The sequence below is a fragment of the Pongo pygmaeus genome, chromosome X (assembly GCF_028885625.2).
Source record: "Pongo pygmaeus isolate AG05252 chromosome X, NHGRI_mPonPyg2-v2.0_pri, whole genome shotgun sequence".
In the NCBI taxonomy this organism is placed as follows: Eukaryota; Metazoa; Chordata; class Mammalia; order Primates; family Hominidae; genus Pongo; species Pongo pygmaeus.
This window is the reverse complement of record NC_072396.2, coordinates 124,453,562-124,475,214: the sequence shown is the minus strand read 5'-3', so window position 1 is coordinate 124,475,214 and position 21,653 is coordinate 124,453,562. Positions and strand designations below refer to the sequence as shown.

At 40.9% G+C, this 21,653-nt stretch overlaps 3 protein-coding genes across 13 annotated transcripts in view; 2 read left to right on the top strand and 1 right to left on the bottom strand.

The window, feature by feature from the left end:
• TMEM255A (transmembrane protein 255A) overlaps positions 1-7,334 on the top strand; it is a 52,122-nt gene extending 44,788 nt beyond the window's left edge. For both annotated transcript variants that reach the window (XM_054472216.2, XM_054472215.2), the window contains one exon: positions 4,953-7,334. In XM_054472216.2, coding sequence (XP_054328191.1) covers positions 4,953-5,111 — 159 coding nt within the window. In that variant the 3' untranslated portion in view covers positions 5,112-7,334. The remainder of the gene's footprint in view (positions 1-4,952) is intronic.
• Positions 7,335-7,583: 249 nt separating this feature from the next.
• ZBTB33 (zinc finger and BTB domain containing 33) lies at positions 7,584-15,283 on the bottom strand. 3 transcript variants are annotated; one of them, XM_054472214.2, is made up of 3 exons: positions 14,978-15,281; positions 13,188-13,285; positions 7,584-12,546 (listed from the first exon to the last, which is right to left on the bottom strand). In XM_054472214.2, the coding sequence occupies exon 3, from the start codon at positions 12,542-12,544 to the stop codon at positions 10,526-10,528; it is 2,019 nt and encodes a 672-aa protein (XP_054328189.1). In that variant the 5' UTR covers positions 12,545-12,546; positions 13,188-13,285; positions 14,978-15,281; the 3' UTR covers positions 7,584-10,525. The 3 variants fall into 3 exon arrangements, with proteins under 3 accessions (XP_054328189.1, XP_063516644.1, XP_054328188.1); XM_063660574.1 differs by lacking the exon at positions 14,978-15,281 and adding an exon at positions 13,911-14,947; XM_054472213.2 differs by lacking the exon at positions 13,188-13,285 and having other exon boundaries at positions 14,978-15,283.
• Positions 15,284-20,678: 5,395 nt separating this feature from the next.
• LOC129024262 (rhox homeobox family member 1) overlaps positions 20,679-21,653 on the top strand; it is a 120,942-nt gene continuing 119,967 nt past the window's right edge. For 6 of the 8 annotated variants that reach the window (XM_054471107.1, XM_063660034.1, XM_063660037.1 and 3 more), the window contains exon 1: positions 20,686-21,154. In XM_054471107.1, coding sequence (XP_054327082.1) covers positions 20,793-21,154 — 362 coding nt within the window. In that variant the 5' untranslated portion in view covers positions 20,686-20,792. Of the gene's footprint in view, positions 21,155-21,653 lie in introns of all 8 variants that reach the window. The other 2 variants (XM_063660036.1, XM_054471109.1) reach the window with 2 other exon arrangements.

The window sequence follows — 21,653 nt, the reverse complement described above, 5'->3', positions numbered from 1 at the left end:
TCACCCGCCTCGGCCTCCCAAAGTGCTGGGATTACAGGCATGAGCCACCATGCCTGGCCCGCCCTTACTTTTTAATAACAGCTACTATTCACTGAGTACTTACTATGTACTAAGCATTGTGCTAAGTGCTTTACATATATCATCATTCAGTCATTGACCTCTTTGAGAGAAGTACTCTTGCAATTGCCATTTTTAAGATAAGATGACTGAATCATGGAGAGATTAAATGACTTCACCAAAGTCACAGAGGTGGTAAGTGAAAGAGTAAGGATTTATATCTAGGGCTGACTGATTCCAGAGATTGGGTTGGGGGATTTTTGAAGTTGTGAATCTAAGTGGAGCACAGATCTTTCCCCAGTTAATTTAGGGATATTTATACTTTCTACTGGTTTAAATCGTGGGCTTCCTACTCATGGTCCTCAGAAAGGGTCTCTTTACTCTTTTTTATTAAATTATTAAATTGATCCCCACTGAAAAAGGATTCCTTCATGCATTTCTCAGAGGGGAATTCAGGAGCTGCTTGGACACTTCTTATATGTCTCCCACTTCTTTCCCTAGGCTCAAGATGTCTTTAGTATTTCCTGTTTGAAGACTTTATAATTGTATAGCCTAAGTCTTGAGGGGGTAAGATTTTAAGTGATTTCTCTCTAGAACTTAAATGGTTTCATTTTAGCATTTTAGTTTAGCTTTCTTTTGCTCACCAAGTTTCATTCCCTTATAGTTTCATAGGCAAAAATACCATTCTTTACACAAGAAAGTCAGCCAGGCGCAGTGGCTCACGCCTGTAATCCCAGCATTTTGGGAGGCCAAGGCAGGTGATCACCTGAGGTCGGGAGTTCGAGACCAGCCTGACCAACACGGAGAAACCCCATCTCTACTAAAAATACAAAATTAGCCAGGCATGGTGGTGCATGCCTGTAATCACAGCTACTCGGGAGGCTGAGGCAGGAGAATCACTTGAACCCGGGAGGTGGAGGTTGTGGTGAGCCGAGATCACACCATTGCACTCCAGCCTGGGCAACAGGAGAGAAACTCCGTCTCAAAAAAAAAAAAGGAAAGTCAAGAGGCCAAGAAACATCTGCTTATATTCCCAGATAAATAAAAAGCAGTCAGCAAATGCACTCCAGATCTGACAATAAAACCACCTGAAGCACAGACCCACCCCCAGAAGGCCAGAGCTCCCTCATGCTCTTCTGATTGTAAAATGACCTAAGTTACAGCCAGAAAATGGACCTTTCTAGACTTTCTTCTGAATGACTTCCCATTTTGGTTATTTCCAAGTAGGACTATTTCTGTGACTTTGGGTTTGGTGATTTCAACTTCCTTTTGACCCTGAGGCTAATAGGAGGATGAGGAAAAAAGACTTATAATGTTTTGTTTTAACCCCTCAAAGTCATACCCTTATTGGGTAGCTGTCCAGTGAGGAAGCTTGGGAAACACTTCTTGTCGTCAGACATGAGCAAGGATTTGGGTCTGATCAGCTGGCCCTGAGGAAATTTTGAGTGCTGAGCTTAGAGAAACTGGATTCTTTCAAACTCTGGGCTCCAGGGTGTCCTTGCTTCTCAGGAACTCCCCATACTCCAAAGCAGGAAGGATATAAGCTGAGACTACCTTTGCCTCCTTGCTCATCTATTCAACACTCATTTCTCTTGTCCTTTGCAATATTTCCCCACCACCCCTTCAGCTTTAGCCAAGTAGTCCAAAATCTGTAGGGTACAAAGCATCAGTTTTTACTTCTGCTGGGAAATTAAACCCAGCTATTTATAAACCCCTCAAGGTTCCCAGCAATATTTCCCAGTCTGGCATACTGGGCCAGTACCCTTACTTTACTCTAACCATGGAATGGTCCCTTTCCTATCCATTTGGTGACCGGCCAAGTTTAAGCTTAAAACAAAAGTCTCAACCTATGCAATTCAAAAGTGCCTCTATTTTTCCTCTTTATTAAATCACGAGGGTATACTAGGTTTCATCCTAGCCAATAAAAGTTACTCATTATAAATTGGGCCCATTTAGTAAAAGGATTGCTTTGATCCTAGGAGGGTACAGTTTATGGCACAGGTTGCTGAGAGCCTTAGAAGGCTGTTGTTGCTATCACTCAACTTTTTCTTCCCCCTGCCACCCGCCCGCCACCCCGCTGTCAAGTCTTTCCTTTCTTCCCCTCCTTTCCCTTGTTCCTGACTCATCCTTTTTTTTTTTTTCCTCTTTCTTTTACCCACTCTTTTCTCCATCTCCCCAGGCTTTGCTTCCGGGGGCAGAACAGAGAGGGTATGCACAATACCAACAGATTTTGGATTTTACCCTCGGGACACAGTGTCTTTAACTAGTAATTATCACCAGCCAGTTCCCGGGCTCTTTGTGAAGTCACTGTCCCACAAGGCTCCTGAAGAGAGAAGCATGCCCTGACGGAAATGCGCATTGATCTTGAAGGGTGTGGGTCAGCCATCAGGCAGGCAGGAGGCAGGCTAAGGTGGAAGAGGAAAGCCATCCGTGTCCCTGAAAGGGTGGTGCTCCTCTTTGAGCACCATCAGCCTGTTGGCCACCCCAGCTTCTAAGAAGCACCTCAGGAAGCTGGAGCTGACTAGGCCCAGCAGTAGGCTATTTAGATGCTCTTCATGCTTGGTGGTGCACAAGGATTCAAAGTTCTGTTCTCCTGAGCTGCCCACAGCATTATTAAAGTCACACTCTCAGGCAGGAACCAGAATACACCAGGCCAACTCCCTGGCTGCGACAAAGCCAAATCTTTCCCAAGGTGCCTGCCTGTTGCTAGGAAACTATGCACTGGTACTGTGGGCCTTTTCCCCCGCTAAACCCCAAGGGTGTGTGGACTACAGCCAGTTAGCTCCCTAGCTCTGCCAGGAACCCTTCAGTTTTATCCTTAAGACTCCCAGCATCCTCAAAGGGAAGTGAGAATCATGACCCCCTCCCCCCACACTTCTCAAACACAAAACTGAGAAGTGAAAACCCAAGGGCCGTTGTACCACCCCCTTTTATTATCAAAGTGTACAACTGCCACCCACAGCAGCTGCTGCCCACAGAAGCCTTTTAATGCCTCTCAGGACAGAACTGCCTTTAGCTTCACTTCAGGAAACTTGCCTCTCCCTTCTGTGGCTGGGAACACCTAATACTGGCCTGCTGCCTCTCATGTCATCTCTGTAGTGGGATTTAGAGAGGCAGTGAGTGCTATATGCCCAGGCACAGAGATTCTTTGCCCTGGTGGGTTTTTGTTCCCCTCTCTGGTTAAGAGGAGAGAGTTCTTAGTTGAGGAAAGCAAGAGAACAGGAGGAAGGGAGAGGAGGAGGAAGGGAGAGTTTGAAGGGTGCAGGATGGAAAATCAGGAAATCACTATACCGATGTTTTTAACAAAGGGTATCTTCTTGGAAGGAGGGGAAAAATTGAGTTTTTAGGAAGGAATCTAGATTGTCTTGAGTCCACTGCCTCAGGTTGTTTTGCCTTTAAGGGCTCTCCAGGTTCTATGACCCTGCCATTTCTTCGGAGTGAAATAATGGATGGGATTTGGGAGGCAGGGGATGATGGCAGCTATCATCTCTTCTCAGTCTTAACATTATGTGGTAAGGAAGATTTTTCTGTGTCTCAAGCAAGGCTTAGAAATCTGGACATAGGTTTTATTTATTTATTTATTTATTTATTTATTTATTTATTTATTTATTTTCGAGACAGAGTCTCACTCTGTCACCCAAGCTGGAGTGCAGTGGCGCGATCTCAGCTCACTGGAACCTCTGCCTCCCAGGTTCAAGCGATTCTCATGCCTCAGCCTCCTGAGTAGCCGGGATTACAGGCACCCACCACCACTCCCAGCTAATTTTTGTATTTTTAGTAGAGATGGGGTTTCGCCATGTTGGCCAGGCTGGTCTTGAACTCCTGACCTCAGGTGATCCACCCACCTCGGCCTCCTAAAGTGCTGGGATTACAGGCGTTAGCCACCGCGCCCAGCCTAGATTTTATTTTTTAAAAGCCTGCCAAGTTCATCTACTATGCTCCTGAAGTTGTATTCACTCACTCAAGATTTATTGAGCACCTATTACTTGGCAAGTACTGTTCTGAGCTCTGGAGGATACAGCAACAAACACAACAGACCAACTCTCCTTCAGCAGGGAAATCACTAGAGTCAAGGATATACATGGGCCAGGGAGAGAAAGGGGCAAATGACTCCTGCCAATTCACTGCATATTTAAAAAAATTCATTTCCATTCCTTTCCCAAAGACTAACAACCTTTCCCAAAGTAAGACAACACAAAGTAAAACTGAATACTCAGTGTCTCTGCAACCTGACATATTGCTCCTCATTCTCACCTCCATGCCTTTGTTACTCTTTGCTCTCCAACTTACTCTGCACTTGGGGATGAGGTGACAGCAGTTAAGGTGGAGTAGAAAATGTTGGACTTGGAGTCAGAAGACTCCAGATCCAAGCAAGCTATTTAACCTCTCTGACCTTGGTTTCTTGTCTATGAGAGGGGCTCCTGACCACTGTACTACCTCTCTGTGATATACTCTTTTAGCAAAGACTTTCCCAGGGATCACTGGCTTAACCTCATTAAATGTTCTCAAGGCCAAAAATTACCTTTTGAAGACTAGTTGGGACGTTGTTGCCACAGCTTAAGGGAGAGGTATTGGAGGCTTGAGTTATAAATGTAGAAAAGGTAGTGATGGATTCAAGAGACAACACAGAAGTAGAAGCAACAGGATTTGGCAATTGATTGGATGTGGGCTGCAAGGGGTTGCAGAGGAGGATTCCATATTTCTGCAGGTGGCTTGTAGCCTGAGTGACTGAGAGAACCACCTGTTCCAGGCTCATTAACTCTGTGAGGTTTGGGAGCTCTCCGTTCTTCCAAATAGAAAAAAAGCTTTGGCCCATATTCATTTTTAAATAGTAATGACTGTTCAGGGAATTGCAAACTCACTGCCTAAACTAACGTTTTCTTTTTATCACACAGCATTCCAGTGTCTTTCCATCCTCCCCTCCCTCTGGACTTTCTGATGAGCCCCAGTCTGCCTCTCCCTCACCCAGCTACATGTGGTCCTCAAGTGCACCGCCCCGTTACTCTCCACCCTACTATCCACCTTTTGAAAAGCCACCACCTTACAGTCCCTAAAGAGGAATGCCTGCTGGCTATTGAGATTATTGTGGCTTTTGTATTTCTGCTTCAGTGGAAGTGTGTAGGGTACAAAATTTAAAGTGTGACTCTTACGCATAAAGTTTTACAATGGCCTGCCAGGCTAGGGAAAGATAGGGACGAAGCTTATTCGTTATTATTGCAGAGCAGGGGTGGCCAGGCTGAACCCAGCACAGAAGAAGGGCAGCTTACACTCTCTAAGCAAGGCTGGGAAGCCAGCCCAGCAAGAAGCTTGTTTGGACCTGCATTACCCTATGCTCCACCTCTGTATTCAGCAGAAGTGTGGTTGCCATCTTTTTCACTTTATGTAAAGGAGTGTTGCCCTCGGGCCCTTGGCAGATTGCCACCCCAGCACCTAGGTTGAAGCACCTGGCTTATAGGCCCTATCTTTCCCTACCCCTAGAGTCAGTACCTAAGGACAATTTCCCAGCTGATGGGGCTACACAGTAGTTCCAATACAGAGAGTTCTGGCTAAGATTTTGTTTGCTTGTGTCTGGATGCTGAAAAAGGCTGCCCATATCTCTTACTCCTTCCTTCTCTGTGAGTATTGTAAAAATGGCTGTTGTGATCACTCAGCTCAGCTTTTGTTATTGGTACCTCCTAATGGGAAAAGTGCAATATTCTTGCATCTTGAGTAGTGGGGAACAGGATGTATTGTTCCGGAAACACTGAAATACACAGCAACATGTGAGATGTTTTAAGTAGATCACTTAGGAGACAGTGGTTATACTACATGTTACATTATTACATTTGCTACAGGAGATATAAATCTTATGGTTGTAATTCAGAGTTTAAAAATGTTATAAATTAGGTTTTTGGGTCGTTATATGAATTGTTACTAATCTTTGTGACTATTTAATCTTCAAATATTGTGCTTAACCCCAGCAATCCGCACGTATCCTGCACCCCACCCCAAAAGACTCATCTGTATTTTAATGCCACTGGTCTTATCGGTCCTTTTGTCTGTTGAGACCAGTCATGACAGCATTCAAGATTATGAAAGTGTTACAATGCCGCTTCAAGTCTACAAAACCTCAAACGTAGCCAACTTGACAAATATTTAAGTGTTATGGCAGATTTAAAATCCATCTGGCACACCGTGGTAGGTATTTGTACAGTTCTTTTAATTACACATAGCTTTAAACCATCAACCTGATGAGTTTAAAACACTTTTGCACCCATGCCTTCACTTCAGAATGAACACCTTCATTGTGATCTTATGTTAACCTGAGAATTGATTTAAAGGAAGATTAATAATCCTATACTTTATAACATAAAAATACAGGGGCTATAGGAGGGTACCTAATTAGACAGTTCTCCAAACACGGAACACACATTGGAAAATTTTCCAGCCAATTTTGCTACCTCCCAACTTGATGGATTAGAGGTAGCACAAATGCTGGTGCTCCCATCTACCTTGTAGACACCCAGCCATCAAGAATCAAGGCACAAGAAGTGCACTCTCTCATTATTAACAGTAAATGTTTGCAAGATATTCAGTTTAACTTTCAGCATCATGAATGTTGTCTTATCCAGATTTTAAATCTGAAAAACTATAATCCTTTTATGTTATACAAAATTACTATGATTTTTTACAGTTCTGAGCATATTAAAATTCTACTGGATTTCAGAAAGAGACTAATACCCAATTGACTTACTAAACAAATACCAACTTGTAATACTCAATGAATTTTTTTGCCATTTACATTTGACCGTTGGCTTTAGTGAATGTCCATATTTAATTTTTTAAGGCACCATTACACAGTTTATCCTACATTTATCACATTTCTTAAAGTGTGAAGATTCTATGGCTCATTTCTATGTATTTTTCTTACTTTACAAAATAACCTGAAACAGTATAGATTTTGTAACACTTAATTTGAGCAGCTTTTTTATTACATTGAATTATATAAAGTGCATGTTACCTTAGAAAAATTAATATTTGCTGCTTTACTCTTTTGCAAAACATTTGCTGTAATGAAGGGATTTGTATTTCCAATATGTATCTTGACTGCATTTTGTAATATTTACTGCTTTATTCCTAATTCTGCTTTAAAGCACTGAACTGGGCATGAAACATTAAAATATTAATCCAGAACCTGTATAAACTGGATGTTGCTTAAAATCTGTATCACTGCCATGTTGAAAATTCAGACTGCTTTTGTGATGTTTCAACTGAATAAAACTATCCTCCCCTCCTTATCCACTTGTGTCAAGGTAGCCATAAAAGTACAGCAAATGCTCTAAAGCAACTGACAGCAGCTGACTCACTTTTGACTATTAGGGTTCAAGATAAAAGGGGACATTCTTAACCAACATATAAAACCTAGTGGGAAATTTTGCCATGCTGTCATCAGAAATACAGTCCGTCTCCTGCTATAAAAATTGAAAAACAATATAAAAACCCATATAATTTCTGAAAGACAATCTTGTAAAACACGCACTCAAACATCAGAATTAAATCATTTTATTTTTGCCACAAGAAGCTCTAAGAACTAATATCAGGCCATGGTTAATGAAAAGTAGAACTTAAAGTCATGACAGAGAAGATTGTACAAGTGTGAACATTACAGTACTCGGAGGAATGAACAAGGTTTCATATGGTTGACCAGCCAGAAAGCCAGTGCTGTTAAGTTAGCATTTAATTCTTTATAATATGCATGCCTTGACAATACAAAATACCTTGATCAGTGTTTACCATTTTTTTATCTTTTTGGTACAATGGGGAAAAATGTGGCATTATTTCTTCATAGTGGTTGTGTGTGGGGGATCGTTACCACCAAAATCATAATAATCATTTAAAGTATATTTTAAAGTTAGTCTTGCAAGATTGTTATGGCATTTTAAAATTTCTATAGTTTAAGCATTTTCATTTTGTCATATCTTTTAACAAATTACTATTTCAAGTAGTTCCTATCCAGAATATTTACAGGTAATTTAGCATAGGAGCAAATTTGAAGCTAACTTCAAACAAGAAAAGGAAGTTCAATAGCCAGACAGCTAAGTATAAGATAGAAAAACCACATGGTAATTTTAAACAGCATCTTGCTACAGATTTCCAATCCAATAAATACCAGGAATGAAGGACTTTTGCCCCAAAGAAGTATTTCACATGAACTCTGAACTTTGGATATGGAAACTTATAGAAAAACTGAAGACCCTGAGACACATGCAAGTAAGAGTCTTCTGGCAAAAATACAATTTAATTTTCCAGTTTCTCTCCTCCCAAAAAACTCCAGAAGATACCTTTAGTAGGCACAGAGTTTAAATGTCATATTCAGAATTTACAGAGCACAGCAGCAGCAAATAATTACATCCCTATTATTCAGAATGGATAGTTTTCCATTATAGAATTAGTTCCTGGTTTGTCATAATAGACTTGTAGAAACTGCCAAGTTTTATTATGACAAACTAATTGACCTAGCAGTTGAGTCTGAAAGATCTGGAAGCTCTGCCGGCATCCGTATCATTCACATTGGTAGAAGTAATTATGTCTAACTGGTGAAACAGCATTAATGAAACTCAAATTTTCACTGAGAACATTTCAGAGTGCACACTATAGTCAAAGAGTAATGTTATTAATATCTACACAAAAAAGAAACAGATATGGTGATTCCAGAGATCACAGTCTTAAGTTATAAGGTCATTTCAAATTTCCCAGGGGTTAGTTTACAAATGGTTTGAAGGTCTAGACTTACAGAAAACAGATAAATGCACATCACTCTACCTCTTGGCAAGCAAAGGATTTTTTTTCTTGTATTACTGCATGAACTGATGCCTGATACCCTCAGCTACCAACTTAAGAAACACTGAAACCACTACCTTCAAATCCAGCTTACCATCAGAAGAATGATGTATACATGAGAAATTATGATTAAAGCTTTAAGTTCAAAGTCAAGAAATAGACTATTTTTAAAAATACATGGTAAGGAGAAAGAAAATATCTATGTTGGACTAAGAAATACTTAAGCAAGGTTACAAATGACTAATAACTATGCACAACAATCTTTTCCAGTATCAATTTTTTCCTTTGCAAAAAAAAAAAAAAAATCATTTACAGACGTTCAACAATTCTGTTATAAATGCTAGGCTATATGCATGTTCCAACCTGTTTTCTTTTAGTACTAGCACAGTTTAGTACTAGCACTTCAGTAAGTGTTAACTTTATTTTCTAAGTGTTTAAATACGTGTCATTTTAAAAAGAAGTGGTATTTATTGTTGTCAAGAAAAATGGGAACTGACAAGCCTATATAACATTCCTTATGTAGTTTCTGATTACTATAATATTGCAGCAATTTGCAGATGGAATAACACTTATTTTAGAAGGGGTAAAAACCTAACAAATCTTGCCGAAAGGAAAATACCAGATCATTGATTCAACTATTTCAAAGACTTCCTATTGGAGATTCTACGCAATATGAACATTTAAAAATATATGCCAGTAGCCTCCCACCCAAAATATGTAAAGTCTCACCCATGGAATCTATCATTTACAAGGATTTATACATAAAGATTCATTTGGTGGCTTTCAGATTCAAAATTTGAAAATTTTCATGGGAATATTTTTAACCTTAAGAAGCAAAAAGGAAATCTTCATTCCATTCTCTACTATGTGGTAGCCAGAGAATTAAAAATACATGCAACAGAACTTTTCATCTCCTCCTATCTGCCATTACAGAGATTTTTTTTCTTTAGTTTTTTGCCCCCAGAGACCACACTGCAAAGGTATAAAGTGGTCTAGCCACCAAAGTCTTTTACAGACTATGGCAATGAAAGCCAGGATTAATTCTAATTAGCTAAATCTAATTTGTTCTTCAGATGAGAAACTTGTCTGCATGGCTATTTTCATAGAGGGAGGGTAGCAGGAGGTTGCTGTCCGCTTGGACTAGCAGATTACACAACCCAAGTAGAGACTTATTCTGACATTTTCCAGAACAACTCTAAAACTTATTTACTCTTTATGCCATATACAAGACAAAACACACATTTATTGTCTCAATGTTAAGAAAATTGAGAATTCAGCAGTAAAGTGCTAACATGGAAGGGGAAAGCTGTAAGATGTACTAGGGTATGCTAATAACTCCAGTTATTTTCAAAGAACATTCAGACTGCTTCAAATTCTATTCAGGAAACTATCTCTCCAAGCTTTTAATTTTTGCCTCTTTTAAATGAGCTGAAAACTAACTATATAAACAGATACTTGGGGAGGGGGTCTCACCTCTACTCAAAACTTTCAGGAAAATTTGCTTCTAAAAATTATCAACAAAAATCCCACTACACTTCCTTCAGATAATGTGGCAGATCAAATTAACTTGTTCGCACCTTGTTTTACAGATCTTCTGAAACCCCTGCCCCATCATCCAAAACAAAACTTTCTAGTACTTCAAAGGAGTTTAGTAAGATTCTGGTATTATAAATTCAAACTCAGTACTGCCATCTGTTACATTTTGTTTAAAAATTGAATCATTTTCCTGCTGAATAAAAATATCTTCCCAGGTCATTGGCTTGTTCTGAGTAGATGTAGTGGTCCCTACTGGAGGTTCTTTTCCAGTGTCAACCTTATACCCAATACCATCATCCTTCATTGCAGGAATAGTGCTTGATCTATCAGAAAGATATGCATATTGTCTGATTTGTAAAGACCTGCATGGATGTAAACGATAAAGCTTTGAGTCCCCAGAAGGATCTTGACTATGAACTGACTTTATATGTGAAGACATAAACTGATAGTTGATGAAAGATTTGCCACAGGCCAAACACTGATACCTTCGCTCCCCTGTGTGATGAATTTCATGCTTTGTGCGATATTCTGCAAGAGGAAATACCTTCTCACAGTAACGGCACGGATACTTCTTCTCCCAAGAATGAATGTTAAAATGTCTCCGCAAGCTTGTCAGACAGACATATGACCTTTTGCATACAATACAGATATAATAGACCCTTCCATCTACTATTAACTCATAGTGATCATCATGTTTTACTTTCATACGTTTGTTTGCCATCTCGCTGCCAGACGTTTTTGGTATTTCATTCTCAAGTCTGGCCTCCCCTTCATCAGGGTCATCTTTGACAGGGATCACTATATCATAAGTATCTTCACCGATATTTGCATAAACCTTGCAACCAGTCGATAAGCCTTCAATTTCAGTAGCTGTATCTAAAGTAATGATCTTCTGACCCTCCATTAGATGTTTCGATCCTAAGCCTGGATCATTAGTATTTCTAGTAATTATATCTGAAATTTTTAAGGAATTGGAAAGTGGTTCTTGAAGAAGTGTAGGAATCTGCATCTTCTGTATTAATGATCCATCAAAACTGGTATTTTGGGAGGTATCAGCCTGTGGGACCAAAGATGTATTACTGACGGCCGAGTCAGGACTGGAGCTAATAGTGTCATCATCATCATCTATTATTTCCTCCTCCTCCTCTTCATTGGCCTTGTTTCCTGTTAAAATAGCACTGTTTGGTGTCTGCTGATTCTGTACAAGTAAATTGATTGAAGAGGGCATATGATTTGGAAGTGAAGAACTGACATTTGGTGGTGTAGAAAGTGGTGTCTGATTTAACAAAATAATATTGGGAGTCAGATGTGTTGGAGCTGAAGATACCAACAATTTTTCACTTCCTTGTGTTTGGTTCAGAGTTGCCTGATTCACAGGAGTAGGAAGTTTCTGGGTAGGTGTGATATTTGTTAAAGGGGGCGAGTTATTGCTAGCACTAGGTGCAACATCTGAAATAGCAACAGGGCCTGGGTTAGATTGGACCTGTGCCCCTGTGTTATTACTCGGCAAAGTCTCCTTTGTGGGCAGAATCTCGGAGCAAAAAATGACATCATCATCATCATCATCAGAATCGGTAACAATGATCTTTTTCATTTCATAATCTTCGGCAGATAATGAAAAAGACTCTGTTATAATAGGCATTATAGTAGCCCCGTTATCTTGGGCTTCATCTTTTGATTTCTGTATTACAAGGTTCTTGTCACCAGAATCAGGAGGTAAAGGTTCAGTATTACCATCCTGAGCTGCACCTGAGATGCTTTTAACCTGTGACAATGGGACACCAAGCTCTGCTATAAATTTCACTCCTAATAACTGCCCTGATTTAATTAACTCATCAAGCAAATCTGATCTAACACGAACAATTTTAGAACTATAGATATAATTGAGAATTTCTGCAAAGATCTCTGCTCTTATAAAGCTCAGTTCAACAACTTGCCCGGCAACAGAGAAGAGCTGATGGAAGTAGGTACTAGAAGCTGAAAGAATATTCTTGTGAGCCCGGAATTTTCGGTCTTCCACAATGACGGTAACATCACAGAAGAGTCCATGGCCACGTTGCTCATTCAAGGAGTTCAGCAGACTGCCAGAGTACTGAATGTCTGTAGCAGAAATCAGTTTTCTACTCTCCATGCCTTTAAGAGAAAGAGAGGAGGGGATGGGAGAGGATTAGAGAGAAAAAACAAAAGTACTTATTTAGAATTTAAGCCGTAACATCATTAAATAGTTTATTCAAGTTTCAACCAAAGTTCAGCATAATTTTTTGGCTTTTACAGAAATTGTTCATACAGGTTGGCTTTTGGAATAAGTGGCCAATTTCATGGCTTGCTCCTGAGTTGAGCAAGTTTTACATTGTTACAGAGATTTGAACAGTAATCTCCATAGTCACCTTCTTTTGAATATTAGATACATGCATCTCCGCTAAGTGATTATTAAAGATTAGAATTAATTTTTAGTCCCAATTTTGGGTTTTCTCTCTAAGAAGAGGTAAGAGTTGATTTTTAACTGTCAAAATTAAGGAAAATCATCATGAACACACAGAAGTTATTTCGTCTGTAAATGATTTAAATGTCAGAAAAGCTCAGTGCGTGCAATACTGTGTCTGAAATATATACTCTTAATTTTAACTAATCTTTAAGAATATATGCAGAATCTACACCCTGGAGCCAATGACATTTATAAACACTGACAATTATTACTTCCCAACGTCCCATTATTTTTCTGTTATTTAAATTGGGGTGCCTCATCTTGATAAACTATTAAACATCTTTCTTACCCTTTCCTCTTCATCCCCTTGTCCCTTCCCCTCATCTCTCCATCTTTACAATTTCCAGAGGTGGAATGTTAAACAGTGCCAAGTGAAGTCAACAGACACTATCATGAAAAAATATGACAAAGGAAAAGGAAAGTTTACCATTTCTAAATGCCCACTTCCAAGAAAACACGAAACATTTTATTTTGTTGGTAAAGAATCATGTGCATTGGTATGAGAACTTTTTCCACACCAAATGAGTTAGTGAAAATGAAAACATTAACTTACTGTAATAGATTACTCTAGAAAAAGGGGATGATGTCAGTAGAATGCATTGTTGTGTAGCAGTAGCAAAACATCGTTTTTTGCACTTTGCAGAAGATATTTCCAGTAACAAAGAGGCCAGAGTTTAAAAAAACCCATATTAAAAAATATATAATATCTATACATATTATATATGGATATATTTTAATATATGGATATTATATATTAACAATTAGTTGACAAGTACTTTTAGTGAAGAAATATTTTTATTAATATTCTCTCCCTTTGAAGTTACCAAAAGGGTGTCGATGTCACAATGCTTAAGTTATATATAGGTGGAGGGCAGTTCTGTCTCAAATACCTTCTAAATTTTTCAAAATGATACCTTAAGAACAAACAGCAGGCAAAAAGTCTAAAAATCAAAGATTTAAAACATTATTAGAAGGTGTTGCATGTTAACAGTACCAAGGAATTCCAGCTTACCATAAAGGCATTCATCATCAGAAAGGGTGACCTTTGGACAGTTTGCCAAAAACCAGGGCTTCCGAAATACGGGCATTTCGACAGAAGTCGATATTAAGTGGAAAGACAGGTTTTCTGAAAACGGCACGCAATTTTTGTCATTTGCAAACGGGTTCTTCCAATATGGGAATGCGTCAAATGTACGTGTCCAGGTGACACTGGGACTCGGTTTCGTTTCGTTTATGTGTCCCCCTCCTCCCACTCAGGGTGGCCCCAGAGACAGCACAAGTCGGTCTGAACCCACCCCGAAGATCTGCGATTCGACTGTGGAAAAGCCATTCCACATCACTGTGAAACCCTTGACCGAGGGCCAGTTCGGAGGAGCTGGTGACGGTGGAAAGAGATAAAAGCCATCCGCGAGGGAGTGAAACAAACCGACACGCGGCTCCCTGCGGCAGCTGAACCTCATCTCCCTTCCTCCACCTCCCTCTTCCCCATATGGACCCTGCCAGCTGCAACCGAGGTTTTTAACCCCAATTCACGTGCAAAGCAAGCTTCTTGCAAATACAGATGGAGGTACAAACAGCAGAGTGAGGGCGGGAGGAATATGGGGTACCAGGGAAAGTAGAAGGTGGCGAACGGCAGGGTGGGGTGTTGGTGGGGGGGGATGAAGCGAAGCAGGCGGCATTGTTGTACCCCGGGAAGGGGACGGAAGGGGAGGATGGGCCTGGCAGAAAAGCTCTAAATCAAAGTAGGGGCTGGGGGAGTAAAAGAGGCACAAAAAAGCAGGGAGAGGGGCGAGGGAAAAGCCAAGTGGGTCTCTGTGATGGGCTCCCCACGCCCCGGGGCCTACCCAGGGCACTGGCAGCCCCTCGGCCCCTAACGGCGAAGGGGACCGCGCCGCGGCCCTCGCGGCTCGTCCCCTCCTTCACTCCCCGGCCCACACAAAGAAAGAGCCGGAGGAGCGGAGCCTCCGACTCTGCCGCTTCCTGGTTCAAGTGAGGCGAATGCAAACGCAGGCGCGGCCCAGGGACGGAGAAGGCAAGCGCGCTCCTTCGCCTCCTCCCTGATTGGGGCCGGGTCCTCACCTGCTTCCCGGCGCCGCCGCTTCTCCTCCTCGGGACGCGCGGAAGGCTGGGAGTCCCCCAACAAGAAGAAGCCGCACTCCCCAGCGATTCTGCCCCTTCTTTAAACGTCGCTCCAGTCTGGGTCGACGTCGACGCGGCCGCCGCCTCCTGCCGCCAACGCTGCTACAGCTGCCCCACGCCGCCGACAGAGGGCACAGCGCGGGGGCGAAGCACTGAAGCCAAAGGCGCCCTCCTCTTCCGAGCGCAGGCCGGGGTGGTCCGGAAGGGCCCGAGCTTGAGGCGGCTCCACTTCGGCGCCGTGCTCTGCCTTCGGCTCTTTCCGCAAGGGGGCGGAGGAAGACTGGGAAGCTCTTGTGTGTTCGGCTCTTTCCGGAGGGCTAACGGGTGGGAAAAAAGGAAAGGGAAAGATCGGGTAAGACAGTCGCAAGCAATTGGATGGAAGGGAAGTGAGTCGTTTTCATCGAAATTCAATGTGAACTTCTAGGGCATACAAACTTTTAGAGACTATACAGGTTTCATTTATTTTGCAAGTTTGAATCTGCTCTATTAGACTGCTAGATGATAAACCATCTTGAAATATAATCAAAATACATACAATCAAATATAAATTCACAACTTCTTATGGTAATTCAAGTTCTGGGATAACAAGAGAGCAACTACATTACAGTAACTACTTTTAAGAAAGAAATTTAGTGTTTGGACAACTATCTTCTTAATTGAATACTAAATGGTGCAGTACTATGTTAATTCCCTCATTCCAACTAGCATTTACTGACCCCCTGCTTGATCTGTAGCAAAAACCCTATGTTAGGCTCTCGGGAATACAAAAATGAATAACCCAAAGGTCTCTACCTCTTTAGGGAGCTCAGTAGGTAGGTACACAAACATGGACAAAAATATTTGTACAAGGTGTAGAAGCAGAGAGAAGAGAATAGCAAATTGAATGCTGTCATTTGACCTGTATCTTGAAAGATTAATAATATTAACACTTGCATTTTTAATTTTTTATTGTTACTATTTTAATTTTTTATTATTACTATTTCCATAACATTTCATCTTCAGACGGCTTTAGTGTCTGACACATAGTATGTGTTCAGTGATTGTTTAATGACCGAAAAAATACATTGTGAGTTACATAATTTTTTAAAATCCTCTGGTAATACCCTTCCAACTGAGTACCATAATGAATGAAGCAACAGGATGGGTGTTTGGAGAGCAAAATGTTTCCCTTTTAGGCTGGTTATTGATCATATTCAACTAAGGAACCAACTAGTAACTTTTTTCTGCCATAATTAAGGCCATTCACTACCTTCATTATCTTTTTTAAAAGATATATATAGGATAATACTGAGTTCATTTCCAAAATCTTAAATTTGTACCTATTAATACCTTGCAGTGGAATTCCTGTGCTTCTTTCCTAAAAAATCTTGCTGAAAATGTCCATCAGGATATTAGACTGAAAACAGATCTAACTATATCTAATTTTCTCTGACAGAAAATCAGACATGGATGTCATCATCTACCTATCCCTAATCTATTCTTCATCCTCCTCAATGAAGTAAAGCCACATGGTATAATAAAACATCAAAGTGGTATAATATAGCTGTATTTCACATGGAAATATGCAATTCCTTAAGCTCTTCTCCAAGATTTTGTATTGTGGGAAAACAAACTATGTGGGAATTATTGCATTATTGGTTTTTGATTAGGACTTCACATTATGTAAGTTTCATTGTTTACTATAAAGATATTTCATGGCAAATAGAAGTATGCTGTTGTAAAATAAACTAAGGCAGATTAGTATTTTTCCTGGCAACTGAGTACTTAATAACCATTTTTCTGAGTTATCCTCTCCAAAACTTAGTAGTAAAAAAAAATCTTAGTAATTAGAACAAAGTATATCTTGAAAGTTTAGGATCTATTTATCTTTCAGTGGCTTAATTGATGAAAACTAAAATGAGACATATCTTTGAAATACAGATCACAGTGGCAATAGATGCCACTCTAGATATCCTGTTTGTTGGTCACCTCTCAGTAAACTGGAAGGCACAATACAATTTATTTTGCACCAGCATTTACATCACCGAGGCTGGCAACAGAATTGCCTTGCTTTTGTCACTTTCCTGAAAGTATTTTAAAAGTTTGGAGTACCAACTAACATATGATGAAACCTGTTCATTCAAAGCACAGTAAACCTTCTCTTCCCTTCTTGCTGTATCTCTCACCCCCTAACTAAGCAAAAACTAAACAAGTTTAAAAGCTACCTATAATGAAAGGGGATCCAATGGTCAGGAAAGGAATTTTATTTGTAGGAAAGCAGAACAGACCAAGAAGCCTGAGTGGCCTTAATAATTGTCTTTGGGGCAGGATCACCGGGAAGTTTAATTAATTTTCTGTTTCTCGACTAGCTATTTCACTTTTACTTTTGTTTTTAATCTGGAGGGCTTAACCCTACTTCAAACAACCCAGTAGTTTGAACTCTATTTCAAACAACAACAACTCACTTTGGGAGGCCGAGATGGGAGGATCACCTGAGGTCAGAGAACAACCTATGTCAAATGGATTTGGAGGTATCAATTGTTTCACATTCTAGAAAGGTTTTATTGGCTGAAAATGGAATGAGTTAGGTTTTATAGCCTTAGTGTCAGCGTTTGCTTGCCTTTTGAACTTGATTGTGAATTCCATGAGGGCAGTAACTGTCCTCTCCTGTGTTAAAATGCCAATGATCTTGTGGGTGCTTAATATATATTAATTGATGACAAAAGATAAAGTGATACTCGTTCAGTCTTAGAGCACTTCCTATATGTTATGCTTATGGTTACAGATTTGGTAAGGTCACTCCATGGGATCTGCAGAAACCCTAGTAAGGTAGAGTGGAAGAAACAAAGTCTTAAGCAGAAGATGTGAGTGGGTTGGAATTCTGATACTGCCACTTACTAGCTCTTTGATCTTATGCCTGATTCTTCATCTGTAAAATAGGGATAATAATACCTTCCCACAGAGTCACTTTGAGGATTAAATGAATTAACTATGCATAGTGTAAAACTGTTCACGGTTTCCAGAATATGCCATGCAATTTACTGCCTTCAAGTCTGAGCCTGGAGCCCTGAGCTTGGAATAGTCATTCCCTTCATAGCCACACCTCGCTTAACCTGTTGTCTGGTTAGTTCCTGGCAAGTGCCTGGTCTTCCATAAAAACCCAACTCAAGTATTAACTTATTTGTGAAGCATCCCTTGGCCCAACAAATTGTAGATAGAGATGGTTGCTTAATGCTGAACGAATGAGTGTCTGGAACCCAGTAAGTGCCAAATATATGTTGCTTTCTCACCACTATCCCCTTTTCTGCTTAATCCCAACAAATCTCTCAAGTGACCTGTCTAATACTGCCTATTGCCCTTTTTTCTTAAAACTTTCCAAAGTCAATTGGACAGGGATATATAACTCTCCTACTGGAAAAGGAGTCGTCAATAATTGCTAACAATAATACAATCTACCAAAAAAAAGCAACAGACAGCTTATTCCAAACTTGAACAAAATTGAGGGAATATACTACCCATGAGTCATTTGTGAAAATTACTTGGCAATATATGAAGTCAAATCAAATAAGAAATGAGTCCAAATAAAGAATTAAGAATGGAGATTTTGCAGTAAGCCAATCTATTTAAGCGGAAGACTAAGCCCAAACAACAGATTGATTATGACTATGTGACAATGAATCTTATAAAGCCCGACACTGTAAACTTCATTCATTTTTTCAATACATATTAAATATATATCATTTAGTATTTACTCTGTGCCAGGCAATATTGTAGGCACTGTGGATATAATTATCATCAAGTTGAGATATTGGTCTTCATGGAACTTACATTATAATGGAAGAGACATACAATCAACATTTGTATATATATATATAATATAAATATATAATACAATATCAGAAAGTAGTAAGTGCTATGAAGAAAAATAGAGCAAAGGAATAGAGAATGATGAGGGTGTTATTGTAAATTGTGTGGTCAGGGACAGCCTCTCTGAAAAGATGCTGTATGGCCAAAGAATGGAATGAACAAAGGGAAAGGGCCATATAAATATCTGGGTAAGAACATTTTAGGCAGTGGAATGTGTCAATGCCCTTCAGCCAAAGACTACCAGAAACATACCCATAGTTGACAGATTGGGTTTATTACTCTTACTCCAAGGAGGGACAACACACACTATAGGTAACTATGATGTGTTTCAATAAGAAGTTGTTAGAATGAACCTATTATAGGATTTGGACAATTTGGGGGAAGGTCTAGGAAGCAGGAGTTCCGTCTCAGATATATCAGAAAGCAGAGGCAATTGTATGATTGCACATTTCAATAAATCTTATAGGGAGGACAGACTAGAGGGAGGATAAAGCTGTATATTAACTGGCAAAGTAGCAGTGACCTATCTTGGCCAAGAAGGGGTGTTTGGTGTTTTCTGGGTGTCACAGTGAACTTGTTTTTGTCTGTGCTTAGACAAGCTTATGAAGTGGTCTTGTTTTGTCTCACTTGGTCAGGCTCCCAGTGATCTTCTCTTGGATTGGTGTTCTGTGAGTTTATGTTCAACAAGAGAAGAACATGCCTAATTGTGAGTGCAAGGTCAGTTTGTGGATATCAGGGGCTGCCCCCACTTCCCTTTCTCAAACAGCAAGCGAAAAGCCTTAGAATATAAGGAACAAGGCCGGGCGCGGTGGCTTATGCCTGTAATCCCAGCACTTTGGGAGGCCGAGGTGGGAGGATCACCCGAGGTCAGGAATTCGAGACTAGCCTGGCCAACGTGACGAAACCCCGTCTCTACTAAAAATACACAAATTAGCTGAGTGTGGTGGCGGGCACCTGTAATCCTAGCTACTTGGGAGGCTGAGGCAGGAGAATCACTTGAACCCAGGAGGTGGAGGTTGCAGTGAGCTGAGATCGTGCCATTGCATTCCAGCCTGGGTGACAGAGTGAGACTCCGTCTCAAAACAAGCAAACAAAAAAAGAATATAAGAAACAAATTTTAGAAGTAGTAGAAGAGGAAGAAGTACAACAGTGGCTATCACCTCATCTTTAATAGAAAGTAGTCACTTTCTACTGTATTATTGTATGGAACATACTTATACTAAAACATTATTCTTTATTTGAAATTCAAAGATAAGTGGCCTACTGTATATTTCTTTTTGCTATTAATAAATCTGACAACACTGAAATAAACACTTTCAGTTGTGTACGAAATACTTTGAATACTTTGTCCCTTTTCTTCCCATCTCAGATTTTTCTTTTAATTCAAATAGACTCCGAAAAAATATGTGAATCTGTTTGAGCCAGCCCTATTTATTATATATGTACATATATACACACATAACGAAATGTACATATTTTATGCACACACACACGACACAGAGTGTGCCTAATATTATAGAACATGTAATACACACACTCACGGAAAGCACCCGTACACGAACAGAATTGACTATGTTGTTGATATGGCCATTCTGTGAAATGTCTCCAGTGGATTGTCTTCCTGCCCTTCAGTTATTTCAAGTAGAAGCCTAAGGAAGACGTGGTCTCTGTGCGGATTTAGACCCTGGCGAGCCTCAATGCGGAACCAAAGGATGAGCGAAATCGGTTGCAGTAGCGGTTTATTTACACCAAGACACACACCTCTTCACCTTGGCCGGAGGCCACACAGACCTGGGGAAATGTTTTGCCAACGTACTCGCAATAGTTCCCATGGTTTCCTTTGCTCCCAGCGGTTGCGCGGGCTGGGTTTTTGGAGCAAAGGCAACGGATACTGCTGAGGCTCCTGAGAATGCCCCGTTTTCGAGGCTGCAGTAGCTCCAGTGTCCGGTTCTGTAGTGCCGAGAGGGAGGCCTCGGGCTCCGGGCGGGGGAATGTGTTGCAGTTCGTCCAAGAGCCCCAGGCCCAGCAAAGCCGCCCGTTCCCTGCTGGGGCGCAACTCTCACTGGAACTGTTGTTCTCTGACTGGGGAATGGAATGGGCTCAGCCAAGGCTCCCGAAACCAGCCCTGCCGCTCCCACTTGTGGTCTCATTCTCAAGAGCGGCTGTCTGCGCCGCGAGGCATCACTTTCGCTTCTGCCTCCTCGTGCGCCTATTGCGGCAACTACTCACGCTCCTACGGGACGAGGAGAGGGAGGTGAATCCGTGGCAGAGGTGAGTGAGATCATGGCTGCACCTTCGCTCTAAGGAGCCCGCTTGCCTTCAGCGAGTCCGCTTCATCTTTCAGCCTGCTTCTGACCATTTGCATTTCGCTCCTTCTACCTTCACTGCGCCCATTTTCATCCTTTTCTGCAATCTATCCACGGCAGCTCCTTGTTCGCACTTCTCCTCTCTCACATTCTCACTCATCCTTGGACCCCTTTGTAGGGTCCCTCGGTCTCCCTCCACCCTCTTTCGCCTCTGATCTCGGGCCAGACAGGGCTAAGGGTCACAGACCTACGTATAGCATTTATTTGTTTTGTGTTATCGTTCGTGAACATATTTTTATTCTCCACTAGACTGAGCTCGTGGAAAGGAGGACCCCTATTTTATTACAGAATTTGCAGTGCCTGGCACTTAATAGGGGCTCAATCTACTGAAAGTGTTGTGTGTTGAGTGAATGATCGGTTTGAGAGCCTGACAGGCTAAGTGGAAATTCCTTGTAGGGAGTTGG

Bases quoted from the DNA above. Each gene is read 5' to 3' on its own strand.
- ZBTB33 (XM_054472213.2), bottom strand. From the start codon at position 12,544: ATGGAGAGTAGAAAACTGATTTCTGCTACAGACATTCAGTACTCTGGC.